This window comes from Triticum aestivum, chromosome 7A, assembly GCF_018294505.1.
Source record: "Triticum aestivum cultivar Chinese Spring chromosome 7A, IWGSC CS RefSeq v2.1, whole genome shotgun sequence".
In the NCBI taxonomy this organism is placed as follows: domain Eukaryota; kingdom Viridiplantae; phylum Streptophyta; class Magnoliopsida; order Poales; family Poaceae; genus Triticum; species Triticum aestivum.
The window spans coordinates 488,185,151-488,202,988 of NC_057812.1; the positions used below are offsets into that span (position 1 = coordinate 488,185,151).

A 17,838-nucleotide genomic window follows, 5' to 3' on the forward strand; every position below is an offset into this window, starting at 1 on the left:
TTGGCAAGCAAACTTAACTCTTGAGTGATAGAAGCTGTATATTAGAGAACTTAGTGGCATTCTCGGAAGAGGTCATATGCTAGTGATATTTTGAGAATATCAAAAAAACAGTACCAATGCATATGTGTAGCTGATGTACTGTAACATTTTTTCACCACACATATATAAGGAAGGAAAACAGTAATAGTGCATATGTGCAGCTGATGTACACAACAAGAATTATTTACATGTATAGAGTATATCGCAACGCGGCCAGCAACTCTCCCGCGACATGTCATATGATATCTGTTACTACAATCTACAGCTATGACTTCTCGTAGATGATATCATAATGCCCTGGTCTATACAGTAGTGTCACAGTAGGAACCGAGGAATCTGGTGACTCGTAGATGATGTGGATGTTAGGCTCCTCAATCAGTGAAACGTCAATGTTAACAACTCGGAGTGGCACCTGTATGACATTGGTGAGCGCAGTGAGATTCACTTGTTGTGCATCTTTCTTCACTGGGAGAACCTCCTCCAGGCAGTACTGCAATTCAAAAGCACATAAGGCGTCTGACAGTGAGGACTTCACATCATTTTTTTGACATACAATTCCAGTTGCTGGTACAAGTATTATGCTGAAATTTAGCTCCTACTATGCAGTTCCATCACACAGACAAATCATAACTAGCAGACAAGAAAGGCAATACCATTTGCTTCTAATGTACATATGACACTCAATTATGCATAGAAGATTACTGCATCATCTAAAGGAAATACTCACCCCTATTGCATCAGGCATTCCTTGACCAAGTTCGCTTATGAATGACTTAAAAGTTTCAACCTCAGTGCATATCTCAATAGCTGTCACAAGTCAAAGATACAAAAGTACTAAACACAAAACAAAAATAGTTGGAGTCAGAAAATTAGAGTAAGTTGGCAAGATAACTAAGAAAATTGTTGTATATTCTCACTGTTCGCAAACTTCTGCTCATTTTGACTCTCCTGGAAAAGCCACTCTTGATAGCCACTGCAACAAAATTTATAACATAAGTACGCAACACAGTTTATTGTTGCGAAAATGTTAATGCAAACCCACCTTACTGACAGTTTTTGTTTTTGTTCCATACATTCCAGTATGAAGCCCACAAAAGCCTGGACGAATTACAATATAATTAATATATAACTTAAGTGCACTTGGAGGTTCAAAACTAAAAAAATTGGTGGATGAAATAATGCAGGAAGCCTTACATCATGAAGATCTGAATATGAACCAGGCAAGTGAAGCCTTTGGAATTTCTCCCACATAGGTTCAAGTGCACCAAGTAAACGTAGCTCCTCCTAGTGAGATACTTTCACAAGCTGCTCCTATAGACCCAAAGGACAAAATGTAAGCATCGTCAAGCACCAAGAACTTTAAGGTGCAGAACTGGAAGAAATTTAGCAACAAGATCCTAGTGTACCAGGTATGAGTATATGAACGATCTGTAAAAGCAACTCCCGTCTCCAGGTACCTTCCGATATTCAGAGTAATTAGCCGAAAGCTTCTGCAGAATCGCACACAATAGATGAGAATATATAGCAAACAAGTGAGGACACAAATCAAGTAGAAATATAACAGCTCACAAGTCATTACTTTTGCCTTATCTTTCATAATTTCGTTTTCAAACTCATGCGGTAGAGATGATAAAGGTTCCTGCACCGAAACAAGATTTCAATTAGTAAAACCAATGTTATTTCCCAAATTGACATCTCTAGCCTCAATGATAAAATTAGAGAATATCCTATTAAAGTTAACCTTTTGAAGAATTTTTTTGCAGCCATTTTGTGATGTCTGCAAAACCATAGAAAACTGAAGGTGCAAAGAGGTTAAGAAAGGAGTGTTGAAGCATAGTTAATTAAACTAAGCATTTGAAAAGAAACCCTTACATCATCACAAGCTTCATACTCGTCTCTCCAAGAAGCCCTCACAGCATCAGATGCCTCGTGACTCCAAAACGGAGCTTCCAGAATCTGAAAACAAAACAAACGTAAACTTTTGTTTTATTTACAGAAGAATTGTGAACAGTTTGCAGGATGCCTAGTTTCAATCTGAGTTCGGATTGTAGTCACTGTTTATATTTGTGGCCTTGGCTGTAGGAGACCCAACACTTTTATAAGAAAAGCGGGAAACTTGAGAAAGTGAAGAACTGTAAATATTGGTGTGCTAAAAACTTATGTTTGAGCAAAGCGAAACTTTTCATTAATAACACACAACTCACACATTTCAATATGGAATGTACAGGGGTGCAGAAGCAAGACAAAAAAAAATTCTACCTTATGCCTGAAAGAGGCGATCATGTGGGACTTTAACAGACCTAAGATTTTACAAGCCTTGAAGTTGAAGCAAAGAAGACTGGTCATGTAAATGAAGAAGCGCCATTGACATCCCCAATGGACTAAGCAAGAAATTACAGAAACCACCCGTAGCTGAACTTATAATATCTGGTGTGGACTCGCATTTTGTTTTGACATCTACGAGATGGTGAATTTTATACAGCCAACAAAAAATTTCACCTTATACCTGAAAGAGCCAAGCATATGGGACTTCAACTTCAAGAGCACTAAATATTTCAAGCATAGAAGAGGGTTCACGAAGAAAGTAAGCAAACCATTGTAGAGTAGCTTATCTGATAACAGTATCTGTTATTGATACCTAAGAGTCGATTGTAAACATCAGCTTTGTAAAAAATGCAACAAAAAAAAGTAGCCATTGCATAACTGGGCAACAAATGTAATATTTAACAAAGAAATTGGTGGTACGATTCATATTAAGTTTATATGGAATTCTAAAAATGTTGGATAATAACTGTCTGACATCTAAATTAGCAAGATTTGTGACAAACAAAATTCTCAGCTAGCGAGTCTAAGAAACCTTCACAGGTACAGACATTTTCATAGGGCCGGGGAATTGCCCCCTTTTTGAAAAGAAAAAGGCGCAGACTATTCATGTTTCTGCTGCTGCCTATCTATGCCAATATTCTATTTTTCTATACGTGGCTAATTTATGATGCTAAAATTCATATAAAGCCAAAAGATAACATGGACTGCTAAATGTGAAATCCATAAAAGAAGTGACTATGAACAAATGCCATTTAGCATTAGTACAACTGCTACACTCTAAAGACGACCCGCGCTATGTACACTTCCAAGAAAAAAGATGCAGAGATAGAAGTCATGGGTTTGCTCGAGCAAAGCCAAAACTTTTCATCGATAACACAACTCCACACACAGAAGCACGCAATTTTAATATGGATTTTTTTTGTGGGAAATTTCAATATGGAATATAAAGAGGCACAGAAGCAAGATATACTCCCTCCGCCCCACAATATAAGATCGTTTTCCAAGCTAGGGAGTAAATTTTAATTTATTTTCCAGCTTATGTCTGAAAGAGGCAATCATATAGGACTTTAACAGTGCTATGATTTTACAAGCCTTGCAGAAGACCGACCATGTAAATCATTGGCATCCCCAACAGAGTTAACAAGAAAGTAGGGAAAGCATAATGTTTGCAGGGTATTAGACAAGTATACGACGGTGCAGAAAATCAAAATTGACGAATCTTTCTAAGCATGGATACCTACAAGAACCTAAATCCGTGAATCTTTCCAAGCCAGTGCACTGTTAAAATTGCAACCATAATCAAAGATTCAAACAAACAAGTCCAAGATCAATCTTTCATGGTCAAAACATCCACAGAAATGATTCCCAAATCGAGAACGTACTAGGTTTCTTGCAAATTCCCAAATCAAGAACGCATTGGATTTCTTGCAATACCTGATTATACATCCACTCAGAGGGTGGATCCCTGTAGAGATCCCTGTAGTTGGAGGCGTCCAGAGAGCTGGAGGTCGAGGCGCCGCCGCACGTACGGTCGCTGCCGATCCAGCTGTCCGAGGAGAAGGAGGAGGCGGAGGAGGACGCACCCATGGTGCTGCTCGACGGTCCCGAGAGGAAGGAAGCGGCGGCGGGGTTCTTGTACCTGCCTGCGGGCTCGTCTTCGTCATCAGATCCCCAGGCGGAGGACGAGGCGGAGCCCTCGTTGGCGACGACCGAAGTCCCCGGGGGCTGACCGGACGGGCGAGTGCTGAGAGGGGAGCCGGGCGCGGAGTAGCGGTCGTCGGATTCTTGAGGAGTCCTGGAGGGCTCAGCCCCAGCTCCGCCGCAATTGGGATCGTCGGCGTCGGGAGAGCCGCCGGAGCCGGCCATTCTATGCGGTTGGGGGAGGCGGGAAACGGAAAGGCAAGGGGACGGGAAGGTAGGTGAACAGGAAGACAGCGCGAGATTTTGCGAGGGTGGCAAGGGGAGGCCCTATATGACGCTCTCCCAACAGAGAGCCCCAACGCACCAACGGCTGGGCCGGCCCATTTACAAAGGACTGTACCGACGGGGTCCGTTCTGTAGCAGATTCACCGGAGCAACTAGTTAACGAGCGCTCCCTTCGGAAGCCTCGCAACGATTAGCGTCACTTGGCGCGCTCTCAGCCATTCGCCACGTGTCGCGCTCTGGATGCTCCCTTCGAATTTTATTTTTTTTATTTTTTCACACACGTTTTCGGCTTTTTAAATGGTTATTTTCTGGTTTTTTTAACATTTTGGTTTTCCCCCGGTCTTTCTTAGCTTTTTAATAAAAAAAATCAAATTTTTTTCCGCGAACATGTTTTATTTTTTTTTCTTTCGTGAAAGTCACGGGTTTTTCTTCCACGAGAGGCACGGTTGTGCTTTAGCGAGAGTCACGGCCGTGTCTCTCAGAAACGAAAAAAACGCATTTTCTGTTTTTTTTTTTCGCGAGAGTCACGGTTTTGCTTTCGCAAGAGTCACAGCCGTGCCTCTCGGAAAAGGAAAAACAAAACGCGTTTTCTGTTTTTTTTCGTTCTTGAGAGTCACGGTTTTGCTTCCGCGAGAGGTACGGTTGTGCTTACGCGAAGTCACGGCCGTGCCTCTCGGAAAGGGAAAAAAAGTACGTGTTTCCGTTTTTTTCCTTTCGCAAGAGTCACGGTTTTGCATTCGCGAGAGGCACGGTTGTGCTTTCGCGAGAGTCACGGCCGTGCCTCTCGGAAACGGAAAAAAAACATGTTTTCTGTTTTTTTTCCTTACACGGAGTCACGGTTTTGCTTCTACGAGAGGCACGGTTGTGATTTTGCGAGAGACACGGGCGTGCCTCTTTCGGAAAGGAAAAAAACCGTGCTCCCGATTCGGTTTTTTCGCCCGGTTTTTTCATGAAAAAAAAAGTTCGTCAAAACCTATCAACATGGGATCTAGTTTTGAAGATCTCGACGCGAGGAATCCAATGATGAAAATGGCTCGAAATTTAGACGCACGATTTAAGAGATAAAACGTTTTGAATAAACGGATCTACGAAAAAAGGGAAGCTCTCAGGTTGCGACAAGTGGCGTGCTGCATGTGCACCACTTGTCGCGACCTGGGAAAGTTGAATATTCTTTGCAACGAGTACTCATTAATTAGTGATTTCGACAATTCACTGTAGCGTTTTGAGGAGCTCCTTTTTTTAGAAAGAAAATGTGAAAAAAAATCCGGCGCTCGAAGGAGGTGGTACATGGGCCGGCCCAGCAACACTGATCGCTCGCCCCCAGGCAGCGTAAAAAAAACAACACAATAAGTAGCGATCTGGTGGATTGAACTCGCGCCGCGAGTACAACGATTGAGCACGGCTCACCATCACGCCAACTAGTTACTGACGACTAATTACAGGACAAACAATTTAAGAGCAGAGTTATATCGTTTACTGGTTTCTCAAAAAAAAAGGTATATCATTTACTGTAGCACTTTGATTCTTGAATTATTTCAAACATTTTTGGAAAATGTGTTTTTCAAAGTAAACAAAAAAAATTAAGTTCACATATTAAAAAACCTCGCATATTAAAATAAAAAGAACAAATACGAAAAAGTTAATGTATTCAAAAAAGTTCACAAATACAAAAAGTCATTAAAATTTAAAAGTACACTAATTTGAGAAACAGTTCATGAATTTGAAAAGGAGTTTATCGTTTTTCAAAAATGTTCACGAACTTTTCTGGAAAAAAATATCGGTGGTCGAATTTGAAAACCAAATCATGAAAAAAGTTCATCAAAAATGAAAAAGTTCATTGAGTTACAAAAAATTTCATCGATTTTGAAAAAAGTTCATCAAATTTGAAAAACAGTTCATCAACTTTGAAAAAAGTTCATCGAGTTACAAAAAAGTTCATCGACTTTGAAAAAAGTTCATCAAATTTGAACAATAGTTCATCTACTTCGAAAAAAGTTCATTGAATTTCAAAAAAGTTCACTAAATTTGAAAAAAGTTCATCATATATTATAAAATATGTTCACGCATTTTTGAAAACAATAAAAGTAAAAATTTCATCACTTTTGAAAAATAGTTCATGAATTTAAAAAAATATTCATGCATTTAGTTAAAAGAAAAAAGAACCAAACAAAAGCTGTTCCGAGAAAAAAAAAGAAAACTGTTGAGAACCGACATCAACGAAGCGGCTTTAACGAATCGTCGTTAGGAAACGTAGTTAGCGGTTATTAGTGTCCAAGCGTCGTACGGACATATCTGTCTGTACAGGCGCCTCTTTGTATAGACGCTTTTACAATGCGTCTCAAATCTTGTATAAATATGTGATTCTCAATCAATGAAAGTATTAGATCATTCGTACAATCACTTTTACTTTTTACACGTTATCAGCACTGCTCTGCCAAAAGTAAGATAGAGCCATCACCGGAAAGGACAAGAAAAGGTAGGTCATGGCAGGGAGAAACCTGTCATCAGCGGCTTTCGCTTTCGCTCGCTTTATCCAAAGAGAGAGCCGTCATGGCCTTGGTGTAAGGAGCGGCCCACGTCGCCGCTTCTTCGCCGGGAACCACCGCCGTGGATATGCACGCCATGGCAACCACCCTGTGCACCAGGCTGGGCCTTCCGCCACGGCCACTGCTGCAAATGGAGAGATACCTGCAATGCGCCAGGCCGGGCTTTCGGCTCCGGCAGTCGCCAACGAGTACGTCGGACACGCGACTACACCAACTGTCTTCTCCATCCCTCCGATGGAGTGGTTGCTTGCAGGGCCATCGGCGCCGTTTCTCGGAGAAGAGGAGATGTTCCCTTATTTTTTCCTTCTCCTAGTTCTTCTTCCAAGCGCAGGATAACCCCAAGGGGTTGTGGGTTTTTTTCTACCAATGGGAGCTTTCCCTCTTACTACGGGGCGTTTACCTAGCCAACACTTAGATGCGGCTCTACCCAAACTTTTTTGGTTCACCCCAACATTAGTGAACTCGCGCCGCCACCACTGCCCCCGTACTGCCTGCAGCACGAGTTTGGACCGTGCCCAGCGCGTACAGGTGCACAACCGCGGCTGCCGTCACCGACGCCGTCGGATGAACTGCCGGAGCACTTCTTCCCTCCTGGATACGGTCCTGTCCCGGATCTCCCGTCTCCGACGCCGGCAGCAGTGGAAGTCCACGCCTACTCCACCGTCCCCGATCTGAACATGGCCATCAAGGAAGAAGAAGAGGAGATGGAAGGACAGGGCTCGTCGTCAACGCCGCCGCCGCCTCCTTCATCACCGGCGACACCACCCCTCTCTCCCACGCCCCCACCGGAGGCGCGTCGGATACTGCGGCAGTTCGCCGCGGCCATGGCGCAAAACCGCGCAGCCGTCCGGGGCGCGTGGTCGCCGGCGGCCCTCGGCCTCACCGGCGCCCCTGGGGCGTGCAGCAGCGGCGGGGGCCGTGCGGAGATGCGGGGCACCCCCCGCCTCCCTTGAAGACGACGCCATGAGCAGGGAAGAGACGATGTGGTGAGGTGCTGTGCCAGATCAAGCAGAGAAGTGGGGAACGGGAGAAGCGGCGCTGTGGGGAAACCCTCGTGCGTGCTATCCTTATCCTTCTCTCTGTCGGTGCATGGGCCAGCCCAAGTCACGTACGTTCTCACCAAACAGGCCTACAGGCCAAGAAATCCAATAAATGGCTGCTGGCGCTGTGTCGTTTCCAACAGGAAATAGCCATAGTGTATATATTGTACAACAGCTTGGAGTGCGGGCTTTTGGTGGCCGCGCTACAGGCAGGCCGGTATCCTGTGCGTCTGCTTGGGCTTGGGGATTTGGAACCCGTCAATTCGTGGCAGTGCTGTGGCAGGCCTAGTGAAGAGAATACGGTCCCTGATACGTCTATCTGCCGCACAGGCGTATTCTGTTCCACCCATTTCTTTTATCTGTTCGCACACCTAGAAAAGACGACGTGTCCTGCACCAGAAAGGCTGGCCCATGTCCGTGACCTTATCTCTAACTCGTGAACAAGCCGTCGCCGCACACCTGCTCTGCCCCTCCGTCTCTCTCTCTCTCTCTCAAATCCGACGGCGGCACTGGTTTCTCTCCGGCGAGCATCTCCCTGGCCCCTTGGCCCTACCCACGTACCCGGTGGTCGTGGGCAATTCGTCTCCACACGCCGGCTCTGCCGTTGGGTCTCTTTTCCCCCAACCTTGACGGCGCCAGGGTTTGTTCTCCGGCGAGATGTGCTCCTTTGGTGTTGAGGTGCCATGGGTGAGTCTTCTTATGGCCCGGCGGTCATGGCCGTGTTTAGATCCGCGTCCTATTCTTTGGATTTGAGTTCAGTGCCTCACCACCAACTTTTCTGCAGGATCCATGTTTGGGACGTCAGAGCCGATTCCTGATGTATTCCCCGTGGAGTCGCGGGATTTCATGAGCATCGCCGATACCCAGCTGGGCCGCGGCAGCGAGGGCACACATCTGTGCGGGGACGCCTGCTTAGGTTTGCTCAGAAGCCACCAGCGGCTGGACCATTAGGTAATTATGGATCTAAAAATCTCTCATGTACCATTTTAAGTCGTTTGTTTTCCCGGATAATGGTAGATGCGCCTGTTTGAGATACAAACTTCTTGGCCGGAACGAACCATCACATCTAGTTTCAGTGTGAAGAAAGCTACTGTTGTTGTGTATAGATTGATTTTCAGTATGGAAATCCTGTGGTGAGAGCTGGAGATTTTTGTTTTGGTTGGTATTTCTGAAGTCACACAATTTGGTAGTATCTTGAGTCATCGCGACAAACAAGCAATCTAACACACGAGCAAATAAAAAGCAAGCTGACAAAAGAGGCAAACAGAGAGGGAGGATAGAGAGAGAGGGCAAATAAAATGGCAAGGGTGAATTGGGGGAGAGGAACGAGAGGCAAATGGCAAATAATGTAATACGAGAGATAGGGATTGTGATGGGTACTTGGTATATTGACTTTTTGCGTAGACTCCTGGCAACGGTGCCAGAAATCCTTCTTGCTACGTCTTGAGCTTGCGTTGGTTTTCCCCGAAGAGGAAGGGATGATGCAGCAGAGTAGCGTAAGTATTTCCCTCAGTTTTTGAGAACCAAGGTATCAATCCAGTAGGATCCCACGCTCAAGTCCCTCGTACCTGCACAAAGCGATAGCTACTCGCAACCAACGCGATTAGGGGTTGTCAAGCCCTTCACGGTCACTTATGAGAGTGAGATCTGATAGATAGAATATTTTTGGTATTTTTGATATAAAGATGCAAAGTAAAAGTAAAGGCAAAGTAAATAGCAAAACAATATAAAAGTGATGGAGATTGATATGATGAGAATAGACCCGGGGGCCATAGGTTTCACTAGTGGCTTCACTCAAGAGCATAAGTATTCTACGGTGGGTGAACAAATTACTGTTGAGCAATTTATAGAATTGAGCATAATTATGAGAATGTCTAGGCATGATCATGTATATAGGCATCACGTCCGTGACAAGTAGACCGAAACGATTATGCATCTAATACTATTACTCCACTCATCGACCGCTATCCAGCATGCATCTAGAGTATTAAGTTAAAAACAGAGTAGCGCCTTAAGCAAGATGACATGATGTAGAGAGATAAATTCATGCAATATGAAATAAACCCCATCTTGTTATCCTCGATGGCAACGATACAATACGTGCCTTGCTGCCGCTTCTGTCACTGGGTAAGGACACCACAAGATCGAACCCAAAGCTAAGCACTTCTCCCATGGCAAGAACTACCAATCTAGTTGGCCAAACCAAACGGATAATTCGAAGAGACTTGCAAAGATAACCAATCATGCATAAAAGAATTCAGAGAAGATTCAAATATTATTCATAGATAGACTTGATCATAAATCCACAATTCATCGGTCTCAACAAACACACCGCAAAAAGAAGATTACATCGAATATATCTCCACAAGAGAGGGGGAGAACTTTGTATTGAGATTCAAAGAGAGAGAAGAAGCTATCTAGCTACTATCTATGGAACCGAAGGTCTGAGGTAAACTACTCACACTTCATCGGAGGGGCTAGGATGATGTAGAAGCCCTCCGTGATGACGGCCCTCTTCCGGCGGAGCTTCGAAACAGGCCCCAAGATGGGATCTCGTGGATACAGAAAGTTGCGGCGGTGGAATTAGGTTTTTCGCTCCTGTTCTGATCGTTTGGGGGTACGTGTGTATATATAGGAGGAAGGAGTACGTCGGTGGAGCACCGAGGGGCCCATGAGGCAGGGGGCGCGCCCCCATCCTCGTGACCACCTCTTTGATCTCTTGCAGTAGGGTCCAAGTCTCCTGGATCACGTTCGGTGAGAAAATCACGTTTCCGAAGATTTTATTCCGTTTGGACTCCGTTTGATATTCTGTTTATCCGAAACACTGAAATAGGCAAAAAACAGCAATTCTGGGCTGGGCCTCCAGTTAATAGGTTAGTCCCAAAAATAATATAAAAGTGGAAAATAAAGCCCAATATAGTCCAAAACAGTAGATAATATAGCATGGAGCAATCAAAAATTATAGATATGTTGGAGACGTATCAGGCATCCCCAAGCTTAACTCCTGCTCGTCCTCGAGTAGGTAAATGATAAAAAGAGAATTTTTTATGCGGAGTGCTACTATGTTGATCATATCTACTATATGATTCACGCTCGACCTTTCAGTCTCCATGTTCTGAGGCCATATCTGTTATATGCTAGGCTCGTAAAGTTTAACCTGAGTATTCCGCGTGTGCAACTGTTTTGCACCCGTTGTATTTGAACGTAGAGCCTGTCACACCCGATCATCATGTGGTGTCTCAGCACGAAGAACTTTCGCAATGGTGCATACTCAGGGAGAACACTTATACTTTGATAATTTAGTGAGGTATCATCTTATAATGCTACCGTCAATCAAAGCAAGATAAGATGCATAAAAGATAAACATCACATGCAATCAATATAAGTGATATGATATGGCCATCATCATCTTGTGCTTGTGATCTCCATCTCCGAAGCACCTTCATGATCGCCATCGTCACCGGTGCGACACCTTGATCTCCATCGTAGCATCGTTGTTGTCTCGCCAATCTTATGCTTCCATGACTATAGCTACTGCTTAGTGATAAAGTAAAGCATTACAGGGCGATTGCATTGCATACAATAAAGCGACAACCATATGGCTCCTGCCAATTGCCGATAACTCGGTTACAAAACATGATCATCTCATACAATAAAATTTAGCATCATGTCTTGAGCATATCACATCACAACATGCCCTGCAAAAACAAGTTAGACGTCCTCTACTTTGTTGTTGCAAATTTTACGTGGCTGCTACGGGCTTAGCAAGAACCGTTCTTACCTATGCATCAAAACCACAATGATAGTTTGTCAAGTTGGTGTTGTTTTAACCTTCGCAAGGACTGGGCGTAGCCACACTCGGTTCAACTAAAGTTGGAGAAACTGACACCCGCCAGCCACCTGTGTGCAAAGCACGTCGGTAGAACCAGTCTCGCGTAAGCGTACGTGTAATGTCGGTACGGGCTGCTTCATCCAACAATACCGCCGAACCAAAGTATGACATGCTGGTAAGCAGTATGACTTATATCGCCCACAACTCACTTGTGTTCTACTCGTGCATATCACATCTACGCATAAAACCTGGCTCGGATGCCACTGTTGGGGAACGTAGTAATTTCAAAAATTTCCTATGCACACGCAAGATCATGATGATGCATAGCAACGAGAGGGGAGAGTGTTGTCTACGTACCCTCGTAGACCGTTCACGGAAGCGTTATATCAACGCGGTTGATGTAGTCGTACGTCTTCACGATCTGACCTATCCAAGTACCGAAAGCACGGCATCTCCGAGTTCCGCACACGTTCGGCTCGGTGACGTCCTCGCCTTCTCAGTCCAGCAAAAGAGGGGCGAAGTAGTAGATGAGTTCCGGCAGCATGACGGCGTGGTGACGGTGTTGGTGAAGAACAATCTCCGCAGGGCTTCGCCTAAGCACTACGAAAACTAGGACGGAGGATAAACTAGAGGGGACGGGGTTGCCGGCACACGGCTTGGTGTTCCTTGATGTGTCTTTGGTGCTAGCCCTGCCCCTCTATTTATATGTTGAGCCCTGGGGTCGAAACTTGGAGAAAAAGCCTCCTCAAAGTCGGTTTTGCCCGAAAGGCAAGAGTCCCACTCGGACTCTAGGACCAAACGCCACAATCCTTGGCGTCTGTCCCAGACGCCATGGGCCTCGGCATCTGGCCCAGGGCCAGACACCAGGGTCTCCGGCGTTTGCCCCCCTGGCCTCCGCAAAACTCCTTTTGCACCGACTTATAGCCCCATGGGCCTGACCCCTTGGCCAAACCATATCATCCAATATATGAATCTTTACCTCCGGACCATTCCGGGGCTCCTCGTCATGTCCGTGATTTCATCCGGGACTCCGAACAACATTCGGTCACCAACATACATAACTCATATAATATTATATCGTCAACGAACATTAAGCGTGCAGACCCTACGGGTTCGAGAACTATGTAGACATGACCGAGACACCTCTCTGGTCAATAACCAATAGCAGGACCTGGATGCCCATATTGGCTCCTACATATTCTACGAAGATCTTTATCGGTCAGACCGCATAACAACATACGTTGTTCCCTTTGTCATCGGTATGTTACTTGCCCGAGATTCGATCATCGGTATCTCAATACCTAGTTCAATCTCGTTACCGGCAAGTCTCTTTACTCATTTCGTAATACATCATTCCGCAACTAACTCATTAGTTGCAATGCTTGCAAGGCTTTAAGTGATGTGCATTACCGAGTGGGCCCAGAGATACCTCTCCGACAATCGGAGTGACAAATCCTAATCTCGAAATACGCCAACCCAACAAGTACCTTCGGAGACACCTATAGAGCACCTTTATAATCACCCAGTTGTGTTGTGATGTTTGGTAGCACACAAAGTGTTCCTCCGGTAAACGAGAGTTGCATAATCTCATAGTCATAGGAACATGTATAAGTCATGAAGAAAGCAATAGCAACAAACTAAATGATCAAGTGCTAAGCTAACGGAATGGGGCAAGTCAATACATCATTCTCCTAATGATGTGATCCCGTTAATCAAATGACAACTCATGTCTATGGTTAGGAAACATAACCATCTTTGATCAACGAGCTAGTCAAGTAGAGGCATGCTAGTGACACTCTGTTTGTTTATGTATTCACACATGTATTATGCTTCCGGTTAATACAATTCTAGCATGAATAATAAACATTTATCATGATATAAGGAAATGAATAATAACTTTATTATTACCTCTAGGGCATATTTCCTTCACCACCCTCGACACTCGATGGTAACTCTGCAGAGTCGAGCAACAAAAGGGGCGTGATGTGATGTGAGATGTCGGGCTCTGGTCATCGATCACGTTGATCGAGTCGTCGATGATGAAGCAAGGGCAACAAGGACAAGGTGGGGGTCACTGATGGATCACTAACCAACCTATACTAAGCAGTTTAGGATAAGCATGTAAGGTACAATGAGCAGGTTACAAAAGCAGGCTATGCATCAGAATAGGAGCGAACAATATTAGTAGCAAAATCTAATGCAAACATGAGAGAATGGAATGGGCGATATCGGGATGATCAAAGGGGGGGCTTGCCTGGAAGCTCTACTGAAAAGGAAGAAGTGTCGTCATCGATGTAGTCGATCACAGGGGCAGCATCAATCTCGGGGTCTACCGGAGAGAAGAGGGGGAAGAAACAGTAAATACAGAGCAAACAGATGCATCACTAAGCATAACATAGCAATATGCTGTGCATGGGGGAACTAACGCAGTGCTAGACGTTGCAGACGGAGAGGGAAACTACCGGAGGGGTTTTTCTGGTGTCTGGCGTTTTTCAGACAGATGAAAAGAGAGGGGACGGTTCCATGTTCAGCATGCTAGGGGCATGTGACAGATGAACAGACCGTGTATCCGGATTCGTTGGATTTTTCTGAGCAACTTTCATGTAGAATATATTATCATCAGAGTTACGGTTTTATTTCTATGAGTTTTCAAAGATTTAAAGCATTTCCTGGAATTATTATTAACAAAAATTCATTATGACATCAGCATGATGTCATGGTGAGGTAAGCAGTCAACTGACCCGCTGACTGGTCAAACTGACCAGTGGGTTCCACCTGTCATAGAAAGAGGCCTTAACAGAGTTTATTTAAAACTAATATGTTAGTTAGGAGCTGGGCCCCATAGGTCAGTGACTATTTAGTTTAACTAATTATTTTTACTTAGGAAAATGTTTTAATTAGGTTAGTTATGCGGTGGGCCCGCGTGTCAGTGGCACCATGCTGCCACGTCATCCAGTTGACCGGTCAACATACATGGTCAACTGGGGCCCCTGGGCTCACTTGCCAGCGACCTAGGGAGTGGCCCCGTCCAACCACATCAGCAGCGACCCACGACGAGCCACCGACGACCTCCAAACGCGGAGGAGGACCACAGGAGCGGTCGGATTCACGCTAGGGACGACCAAAGCGCACGGTTTTGGGCGTGTTAGAACGGGACGACCAAGCCGCGTCCAACCGCGGTGGTGGCACGGGTTGGCGTGGCCGGAAACGGGCGCGACGGTGGTGGCAGGCGGTGGCGCTCTCGGTCGATCTTCGGAATCGGTGAAACAGTGCACGCGAGCGATCTAAGAGGTTCGGCCGCACCACAGAAGTGCCCTGAGCACGGTGGTGGGCTCGGGTGACCACGACAGCTACCACAGTGCCGACGAGGAGTTCAACAGCGGAGCAAAGCTCCGGCAATGGCACGGCGGCGGCGAACGCAAGCTACGGCGAAAAGCGGGCGGCCAGAGGGAGAGGAAGAGAGGGGAATGCTCACCGAGCGGCTAAGAAAGCCCTCGACAGGTTAGGAGCAGCAGAGCGGAGCGAATCAGCGGCCGCGGTGCGTCGGGATCCGAGGAGGAAGAAGGCGGCTTGCCGACGATGCAGGGCTCCTCCTCCCTCGTACGTGGTCGAGGAAGAAGTGGCCGACGTCGGCGAGCCCAGAGGACGAGACGGAGAGACAAATGGGGCGAAGTGGTCATGTGGACGACGGAGAACGGCGGCGATGGCGCTTGGGCGTCGATGGGAAATGAGGGGGAGAGGAAGTGAGCGCCTGATTGATCCGGGAGGAGGGCAGGTGAGTGGGGGAGTGGGAGTGGCGGTAGGTGAGGGGGAGGACTCGAGGCGTACGGGGCGGCGACCTTATCGTCTCGGCAACGGGGACGACAAGCTGGTCCGGCGGCGATGCGCCGGTGCGCGCCCTTGGCTGATTGAACACGGGGAGGGGAACAGGACCGGGTAAAGGTAGGTGGGCCGGCCTGCTGGGTGGGCCGAAGCCTAAGGGGAGGCCAGGGGCTCTCCCACCCCTTCTTTCCTTTTCTTTTTTCCTTTTGATTTTCCTTTTTTACAGCAGTTTATGCATTTTCTTTTAGACACAACTGACTTTGCAAAAATATGCCACTGGCCAAAACAAATTCAAAGAAGTACTAAGCACTGCCACAAAAGATTGTGAGACTTCTGAAAAAGTTTGCAATTTTTATAAATTAAAAAGATATTTAATTTATTGCTTAGGTCACTGTTTTAAGTAGTTTAGGCCACTTAAACACTTTGCAAAAATGTTGGTTCACCATCAATATTAGTTATGGATTATTTGGCACATGATGAACATTTTAGTTTTCATGTTTGAGCAATTTTGAATTTCGCTCAGAATTTGAAATTGAAATCAACTGGAATTTGAAAGAGATAGGAGACAATGATGATCAAACACTTGTTTAGCAAAATGATTAACTTAACCCTAGGGGTTACTGTAGCATCATTACACCCGGGTGTTACACAAGCCACCCTAGGGTTTCCCTAGGGGGCGCCCCCATCTGCCTTGGCCGCCACTCCCCCTAAGGGAAACCATAGGGGCGCCACCCCTCCTCCCTTCCCCCTATATAGAGGGGTAGAGGGAGGGCAGCCGCACCCATCTATGCCACGGCGCTGCCGCTCCCTCTTCCTCATAGTCCTTCTTCTTCTCCGTGAGGATTGGCAAAGCCCTACTGAGATTTCTCCACCACCACCGCCATCACGACTGGCGGAGGACTCGAGCTACTACTTCACCATCGCTCGCTGGATCAAGGAGGTGAAGGCGTCATCAAGCCGTACGTGTGTTGAACGTGGAGGTGTCGTCCGTTCGGCACTTGGATCGGGGGGTTCATGGGACGGATCATGATTGGATCGCGAAGGCGTTCGACTACATGAACCGCGTTTCTTAACGCTTCCGTTTAGCGATCTACAAGGATATGTAGATGCAATCTCTCCTCTCGTAGATGGTCATCTCCTAGATTGATCTTGGTGAGCGTATGAATTTTTTTGTTTCCCATGCAACGTTCCCCAACAACGAACGCCATCACCAAAGGATAAGGTCTCCATGATTAGCGTGTCAGTAACATCTTGGTAAGGCTTGCTCCATGCAGCAATAAACGAGGAAACAAAACTAGCAACGCCACCAACTCCTCACTTTCGCATATCAGAACAGATGGCACCATCTGTATTAATTTTGATAATTCCATCATCATGCGGACGCCACCCAACACCAGGCAGAATTTTTGCATGATCACGAGGTAGTTCAAGTAGGGTAAGGGATTCCTTAGTCCGCTTAGCAGAAAGAACTGGATTGATTTTCTCGTTGTCATGTGTCCATCTGTTTCTCGAGTGCCAAATCGCCACATCACCGTGATGATATTGGCTATGTTTATTCTGCTACCACAATATTGGCTATGATAAACATCGCTATGTAGGTCAAAGCGAGACACATCATTCATCAGTCTAGCTCAGACAGGGTCCATTAATACAGTTTGTTCAATCAAAATATATTTCTTTGTGGCGCCTTAGGAAATCAAGTCGTGATGAGACAATCACATTTTTATTTTTTGAAATGACTTTTTAAAAGTCCCTTACATCATCATGACATCACAGACATAGTTTGTGAAAATGACATTATAAAAGTCCATTATCTCGTCCTTGCTTTTGATTCAAACTATTCTTTATCTATCACACCTGTATAATCTGATAATTTTTCTTTTATTACAACGCACGGGCATATTTGCTAAATTTTTTGCTAGTATATATTTCATATACTAGCAAATATATATATGAAATAAAGGAAAGGAAGAAAAAAAAAGGTGGACGCTTTTCTTTTGAGGAAAAAAAAAAGGCGGTCGCTTAGTTCGGTTGCTGCCGAAGCCCACCACCACATGTCGAGGTCCAACCCAGCCCAGCACACAGGACGCACCAATCCAAAACCACTTTCCCTTTCACTGGTCCTTGGCCCTCCCCACGCCGCGTCGCCGTCTCCGCCGCACCGCCGCCGTCCCGCTCCTTCTCCTCCGCCGGATCCACCGGAGCACGCCTCGAAGAGGAGCAAATCTCTGTACGCCTCTCTGCTGGATCTGTATCGGCTCCCGGGACTGCTCCTCCCTCTGTCGGTAAGGAAAGCCCCTAGCTTCGG

At 45.8% G+C, this 17,838-nt stretch overlaps 2 protein-coding genes across 5 annotated transcripts in view; one reads left to right on the plus strand and one right to left on the minus strand.

Annotated features, from left to right (window-relative positions):
* Positions 1-259: 259 nt before the first annotated feature.
* LOC123151307 (uncharacterized) lies at positions 260-4,516 on the minus strand. Of its 2 annotated transcripts, XM_044571038.1 has the most exons (10): positions 3,799-4,516; positions 1,912-1,995; positions 1,781-1,834; positions 1,619-1,678; positions 1,446-1,529; positions 1,234-1,350; positions 1,082-1,137; positions 957-1,012; positions 767-873; positions 260-529 (listed from the first exon to the last, which is right to left on the minus strand). In XM_044571038.1, exons 1-6 carry the CDS (start codon positions 4,228-4,230, stop codon positions 1,324-1,326), a joined length of 741 nt encoding a protein of 246 aa, XP_044426973.1. In that variant the 5' UTR covers positions 4,231-4,516; the 3' UTR covers positions 260-529; positions 767-873; positions 957-1,012; positions 1,082-1,137; positions 1,234-1,323. The 2 variants fall into 2 exon arrangements, with proteins under 2 accessions (XP_044426973.1, XP_044426972.1); XM_044571037.1 differs by having other exon boundaries at positions 767-1,012.
* Positions 4,517-17,598: 13,082 nt separating this feature from the next.
* The window catches only part of LOC123147722 (uncharacterized), a 3,556-nt gene continuing 3,316 nt past the window's right edge, over positions 17,599-17,838 (plus strand). For all 3 annotated transcript variants that reach the window (XM_044567017.1, XM_044567016.1, XM_044567018.1), the window contains exon 1: positions 17,599-17,815. The gene's annotated coding sequence lies outside the window, so the exon portion shown is untranslated. The remainder of the gene's footprint in view (positions 17,816-17,838) is intronic.

What these genes read in the sequence shown, in the direction of transcription:
- LOC123151307 (XM_044571038.1), bottom strand. Translation starts at nt 4,230, where the DNA reads ATGGCCGGCTCCGGCGGCTCTCCCGACGCCGACGATCCCAATTGCGGC. An exon ending in AGTATGAAGCTTGTGATGAT is followed by an intron (nt 1,835 to 1,911) that starts GTAAGGGTTTCT and finishes TTGCACCTTCAG; the next exon opens with TTTTCTATGGTTTTGCAGAC. An exon ending in CGTTCATATACTCATACCTG is followed by an intron (nt 1,351 to 1,445) that starts GTACACTAGGAT and finishes TTGGGTCTATAG; the next exon opens with GAGCAGCTTGTGAAAGTATC.